This window comes from Sminthopsis crassicaudata, chromosome 1, assembly GCF_048593235.1.
Source record: "Sminthopsis crassicaudata isolate SCR6 chromosome 1, ASM4859323v1, whole genome shotgun sequence".
Lineage (NCBI taxonomy): Eukaryota > Metazoa > Chordata > Mammalia > Dasyuromorphia > Dasyuridae > Sminthopsis > Sminthopsis crassicaudata.
The window spans coordinates 453,223,959-453,231,042 of record NC_133617.1 but is presented as its reverse complement, the minus strand read 5'-3'; the positions used below and the strand labels follow the sequence as shown (position 1 = coordinate 453,231,042).

General features: G+C 41.2%; 2 protein-coding genes across 2 annotated transcripts; both read right to left on the bottom strand.

Moving 5' to 3' along the window:
* Window positions 1-3,424: 3,424 nt before the first annotated feature.
* On the bottom strand, window positions 3,425-4,873 carry LOC141550290 (actin, cytoplasmic 2-like). Its single transcript, XM_074280768.1, has one exon. The coding sequence runs from the start codon at window positions 4,871-4,873 to the stop codon at window positions 4,202-4,204; it is 672 nt and encodes a 223-aa protein (XP_074136869.1). The 3' UTR covers window positions 3,425-4,201.
* Window positions 3,425-5,329, bottom strand: LOC141550291 (actin, cytoplasmic 1-like). Its single transcript, XM_074280769.1, has one exon. It carries the CDS (start codon window positions 5,327-5,329, stop codon window positions 4,931-4,933), a length of 399 nt encoding a protein of 132 aa, XP_074136870.1. The 3' UTR covers window positions 3,425-4,930.
* Window positions 5,330-7,084: the final 1,755 nt, after the last annotated feature.

Below are 7,084 nucleotides of genomic sequence, written 5' to 3'. Positions count from 1 at the left end.
TAGTCAGGAATTATATGAGAAAAATTACAAAACACTTGCCACAAAAATAAAGTCAGATTTAAATAATTGGAAAGACATTCAGTGCTCATTGATAGGCCGAGCGAATATAATAAAGATGACAATACTCTGCAAACTAATCTATTTATTAATACTATACAAATCAGACTCCCAAGAAACTATTTTAATGACCTAGAAAAAATAACAACAAAATTCATATGGAAGAATAAAAGGTCGAGAATTTCAAGGGAAAAAAAATTCAGAGGAAGGTGGTCTAAGTGTACCTGATCTAAAACTATATTATATAGCAGCAGTCACCAAAACCATTTGGTACTGGCTAAGAAATAGACCGGTAGATCAGTGGAACAGATTAGATACAAAGGACAAAAAAGTGTACATCTATAGCAATCTAATCTTTGACAAACCCAAAGATATCAACATTAGGGACAAAAATTCATTATTTGGAAAAAACTGTTGGGAAAACTGGAAATTAGTATGCCAGAAATTAGATATGGATCCACACTTAACACCATATACCAAGATAAGATCAAAATGGGTCCATGATTTAGGCATAAAGAATGAGATAATAAATAGATTAGAGAAACAGAAAATAGTCTACCTCTCAGACCTGTGGAGGAGGAAGGAATTTATGACCAGAGGAGAACTAGAGATCATTATTGATCACAAAATAGAAGATTTTGATTACATCAAACTAAAAAGTTTCTGTACAAACAATACTAATGCAAACAAGATTAGAAGGGAAATAACAAATTGGGAAAATATTTTTAAAAGTAACGGTTCTGACAAAGGTCTCATTTCCAAAATACATAGAGAACTGACCTTAATTTATAAGAAATCAAATCATTCTCAAATTGATAAATGGTCAAAGGATATGAACAGACAATTCTCAGAGGAAGAAATTGAAACTATATCCACTCATATGAAAGAGTGTTCCAAATCACTACTGATCAGAGAAATGCAAATTAAGACAACTCTGAAATACCACTACACACCTGTCAGATTGGCTAAGATGACAGGAACAAGTAATGATGAATGTTGGAGGGGATGTGGGAAAACTGGGACACTGATACATTGTTGGTGGAGTTGTGAAAGAAACCAGCCATTCTGGAGAGCAATTTGGAACTATGTCCAAAAAGTTATCAAACTGTGCATACCCTTTGACCCAGCATTGCTGTTATTGGGATTATATCCCAAAGAAATACTAAAGAGCAGAAAGTGACCTGTGTGTGCCAAAATGTTTGTGGCAGCTCTTTTTGTTGTAGCTAGAAACTGGAAGTTGAATGGATGCCCATCAATTGGAGAATGGTTGGGTAAATTATGGTATATGAAGGTTATGGAATATTATTGCTCTTTAAGAAATGACCAGCAGGAGCAATACAGAGAGGCTTGGAGAGACTTACATCAACTGATGCTGAGTGAAATGAACAGAACCAGATCGCTGTACACGTCAATGCTGTATGAAGAGGTGTTCTGATGGAAGTGGATATCTTCCACATAAAGAAGATCCAACTCACTTCCAGTTGATCAATGATGGACAGAAACAACTACACCCAGAGAAGGAACACTGGGAAGTGAATGTAAATTGTTAGCACTACTGTCTATCTACCCAGGTTACTTATACCTTTGGAAGCTAATACTTAATGTGCAACAAGAAAATGGTATTTACACACATATATTGTATCTAGATTATATTGTAGCACATGTAAAATGTATGGGATTATCTGTCAACAGGGGGAGGGAGTGGAGGGAGAGAGGGGATAATTTGGAAAAATGAATACAAGGGATAATATTATAAAAAAATAAACAACAACAACAACAAAAAAAAAAAAACCCACAAAAAAACAAAGAATAGATAGAATTCATTTATTTCGTTAAATGTCCATCTTCTTCCCTGGAAAACAATGCTCATTCTTGCTGGGTAAGTTATTCTTGGCTGCATACCAAGTTCCTTAGCTTTTCATAATATCATATTCCAGGCCCTTCGTTCTTTTAATGTAGACGCTGCTAGATCCTAGGTTATCCTTATTGTGCCTCCTCCATATCTGAATTGATTTTTTCTAGCAGCTTCCAATATTTTTTCCTTTGACTGATGGTTCTTGAACTTGGCCACTATATTTCTTGGCGTTTTGATTTTAGGGTCCCTTTCAGTAGGTGATCGATGAATTTTTTCAGTGTCTATTTTACTTTCTGTTTCCAAAATGTCTGGGCAGTTCTCTTTGATAATTTCCTCGAAAATAGTGTCCAAGCTCTTTTTTTCCTCACATTTTTCAGGGAGTCCGATTATTCTCAAATTGTCTCTCCTGGATCTGTTTTCTAGGTCTGTTGTCTTTCTAATAAGGTACTTGACATTCTTTTCAATTGTTTCATTTCTCTGGTTTTGCTTGACTACCTCTTGGTTTCTCCTTGAGTCATTCATTTCTACTTGTTCGAGTCTAATTTTCAATGATGTATTTTCTTCACTCACTTTTTTAATATCTTTTTGTAATTGTCCAATTGTGTTTTTATCTTCTATGGAGTTTTTTTCCATTTTATCCATTTTATTTTTTTAGAGAGCTGATTTCTTTATCCAGCTCACTAATCCTGTTTTCCTTGGAGTTGTTTGCCTTTTCTAATTCACTGATTTTATTTCTCAATGATTTGTTTTCTTTATCCACTCTGTCTTTAAATGAGTGGAATGACTTCTCCAGGCTCTCTTGCCAAGCTTCCCTTTCCTTTTCCCATTTCTCTTCTTGCTCTCTTGTGAGAGCCCTTTTGATTTCCTCTATGAGATTCTTTTGTATTGAGGAGCAGATCCTATCCCCCTTAGGGGATTCCTCTGGGGACAGTCTGTTTTTAGTCTCCTCAGTATTTGAAGTCTGCTGTCTCTCCACACAGAAGCTGTCAATGGTTAGAGCCCTTTTGAATTTTTTGTTCATTTTGTCAAGAGCGGAATGGAAGAAAACAAACTGACAAGAGAAACAATTGGTCTATTTTTTGGGGGGGCGATGGAGCTGGATGGTGTTAATGGGCTTCCTTTACAGACTGGGGGTAGGGCAGCAGAAAGCCACTAACAGAATGGTGTTGGCTGCGTTGAGTCTGCGCTCTAAGGCTCTGAGAACGCTCTGATGCTCTGAGAACGGGCTGAGTCACTCCAGGTGGGGGTTGGGGGTGGCCGGTTCCGAGAGATGCTAGCTTTCCGGGGTTTTAATCCTCACCTCCGATATTTACACCCTCTCCGCTGCTCCTGGCTTGCTGCCAAGACGGAGTAACCACAGTGGGGTAAAAGCCTTTTCCCAGAAACGGCAGAGATGGTACCCCTCGGGTCTGAGCTGTGTGAGCTGTCTGTCATGCTCTGGCTTGCCTGCCCTCAGTCTGCACCCAGTCTGATTGACCCTCCCCCGAGCAAACACAGACCTTCTCTAGCAAATTTCTTTCTTTCTTTTTTTTTTTTCTTTAACGTGTGCACTTTTATTTGAACTGGTCTTAAGTCAGTGTACAGGTAAAGCTCCTCCCCTCCCCCAAGTACTGGCACCAATCTCAAAACTCAGCGGGAGACTGTAAAGTCTGCATTCACATCTATGTTGGGGGCAGGGAGGGAATTTAGGGGGCCATTTTTTTATGGCTCTGACAATTAAAAAAAAAAAAAGGAACAAGTATTAAGGCGGAAGATACAAAAATTTTTTTTTTGTTTTTGTTTTGTTTTAAAGGATTACATAATTTACATGTAAAGCAATACTAGTACCTTCCCTCCTCCCCCCCCTCCCCGCCTGGATTTGTTAAGTAGCTCCTTTGCTCTGTGTGTAAGAGCAGGACAGCCTTCATAGAGGCAAGTAACTCTGTAACAATGCATTATACAATATTTGGAATGACTTAAAAAAAACAAAAAAACAAAAAAACAAACATGTACAATCAGAGTCCTGAAGACGCACTGTAGAACTTTGGGGATGTTTGCCTCCAACATACTTAGACTGCTCATCACCTTCACCGTTCCAGTTTTTAAATCCTGAGTCAAGCGCCAAAAAAAAAAAAAAAAAAAAAAAAAAAAAACCCAAAACAAAACCAAAACAAAAACAAAACAAAACAAAACAAAACAAATAAAGCCATGCCAATCTCATCTCTTTTGGGCAATTATCATGTCACACCCTTTGAAAAAAACCAACCAAAAAAAAAAACAAAAACAAAAACAAAAAAACAAACAGTCCATTTAGAAGCATTTGCGGTGGACAATGGAGGGCCCAGATTCATCATACTCCTGCTTGCTGATCCACATCTGCTGGAAGGTGGAAAGAGAGGCCAGGATGGAGCCTCCAATCCAGACAGAGTATTTGCGCTCAGGTGGGGCAATGATCTTGATTTTCATTGTGCTGGGGGCGAGGGCTGTAATCTCCTTCTTCATCCTGTCAGCAATGCCTGGGTACATGGTGGTACCACCAGACAATACGGTATTAGCATACAGATCCTTATGGATGTCAACATCACACTTCATGATGGAGTTGAAGGTAGTTTCATGGATTCCACAGGATTCCATACCTAAGAAAGATGGTTGGAAGAGAGCTTCTGGGCATCGGAATCTCTCGTTGCCAATGGTGATAACCTGACCATCAGGAAGCTCATAGCTCTTTTCCAAAGAGGAGCTAGATGCAGCAGTGGCCATCTCCTGTTCAAAGTCTAGGGCGACATAGCACAGCTTCTCCTTGATGTCACGTACAATTTCCCTCTCAGCTGTGGTAGTGAAGCTGTACCCTGTCTCGGTCAGGATCTTCATGAGGTAGTCCGTCAGATCACGGCCAGCCAGATCCAGACGGAGGATGGAATGGGGAAGGGCATAACCTTCATAGATGGGCACAGTGTGGGTCACACCATCACTGGAGTCCATCACAATACCAGTAGTACGACCAGAGGCATACAGGGACAGCACAGCCTGGATGGCAACCTACATGGCTGGGGTGTTGAAGGTCTCAAACATAATCTGAGTCATCTTTTCTCTGTTGGCTTTGGGGTTCAGGGGAGCTTCTGTGAGCAGCACAGGGTGCTCCTCAGGGGCCACACGGAGCTCATTGTAGAAAGTGTGATGCCAGATCTTCTCCATGTCATCCCAGTTGGTGACAATACCATGTTCAATGGGATACTTCAGGGTCAGGATACCTCTCTTGCTCTGGGCCTCATCCCCCACATAGCTATCTTTCTGGCCCATGCCCACCATCATACCCTGATGTCTGGGGCGCCCAACAATGGAAGGGAACACAGCCCGAGGGGCATCATCTCCTGCAAAGCCAGCTTTGCACATTCCAGAGCCATTGTCAACAACGAGAGCAGCAATATCATCATCCATGGCGAACTTTGAAGTGGCAAGTTTAAACTCTTAAGAGACAGAGGAGGTGGTGCTGCACCTGGAGGCAGGGGGGAGGCAAGAGCACGCTGGGTGGAAGAGCTCACAGCTCCTCTAGCAAATTTCAAGGATGTCTTCTCTTGGTGATTATCTGTGGGTTTCTTTTCTGGTCAAGCATTAACTCTGAGGCTTGTCATGAAGTAAGTTCTGAGAGTAAACGCGGAGCTCAAGCAGCTGTCTGCCTCCACTCCACCATCTTGGCCGGAAGTTCCAAATATGTCTAATATTTTCTCTTTGACCCAAATTTAATGAGAGTAAGATTCCTACAATGTTCACCCCCCTTCCTTCTTTCCCTCAGATACTGTAATGTTCTCTTTTCTAAATTATAATCGTTCTCTGGGAGCAGATTTCTTGGAGGACTTCTGGAGGCAGCCTTAGTTTCAGTTCAGTTCAATAATGACCCCAAATGCAGCCAGGAGCTAAAATCCAAATCCTTTATTTTCTCCTTCAAAGTCTTGAATCTTTTCCTGGGGCCCAGTTAGCTTTCTTAGAGGTCTATCTCTCTCCTTGGTTCCAAGAGCTTTCTCAGAATGTCTCCAGCCAGCACAAAGGTGGAATATGGAATGTATTTGACTCCACCTCCAAGAGAGTGGTCTTGTAGGCTTCTGACTTGTGAATCTCCTGGAAGTCCAAGAGTGGGCTTGTCTTCTAGTGGGCTTGTGAACTCCTCATTATATATGTTCTCTAAAGGTTTGAATGTGTGAACTAATGTGTAAACTCCTTTAAAGGTGTCAACTCCTTTAAAGGTGTGAACTAAGTACATAGCATTGGCACCTTGTTTCAAGTTCTGGCCCATAACAAAATACTGCCTCTTAGAGACATGTATTTTACCTCATTTAACTCTACTTTTCCCATTTTTCTGGTACAATCAATCCCTTTTCCACCCTTAGTTCCTTTTTTAATATTATAACAGTAAAATCAAATTATACAGTCACTCTATGTATGCCCATAACAGAAATACAGTCCTCAAGAGTTCTTTTTACCTTTTTATACTTCTCTTGTGTAGAATATGGGCTAGCTCCCTGGAGGGCTTCAGGATCAGCCAAAGTCAGGATAAATTAAAATCCTTTGCTTTTAGGGGGAGAAGTGAAGGAGGCAGGCAAGCTGTCATGAGGCTTGCCAAATATGTATCTTGGATTCTGGAGTCCGGAGTCAACAGCCTCTCTCCTTTTGGTCCTGCTACCAAGTCACTCTCCTTTCTTTCCAGTCCTCCTATGATTATCTTATTCCCTCTAATCTTTGCCTTTGATTATCTACTATCAAACATTCAGCAACAGGAAAGGTGAAGAGAGCCATGATTGAAATATATGCTAATAAAGCCATTGTCTCACATGGAATAGGTAATTAGCCTCAAGTGCTCTGCCTTCTCAGATTCAGATTCAGAGTTTCAGTCCTTTACATCTCCTGCTTTCTTTTGTTTTAGAACACAGGTGGTCTCTCCCTCCCTGACTCTCAGAAAGGTAAAACCCCCCCAAAAGTACATCCTACCTCCCCCCCCCGACTTCCCAGGAAGGGAGGTGAAAACCTTAAGTGTCTACCTGAAATGGAGAAGACTGTGAGCAATGTGGGATGAGAACCATGGATAGGACCCCCTTCCTCCCAGCACTATCTTGTTCACCCTTACAAAGCTACCCTCAGGTTACCTGAGCCATGCCCTGTGATGTCCACGGCTGGCAGGGGGTTGGCAGGCCCTCTTAG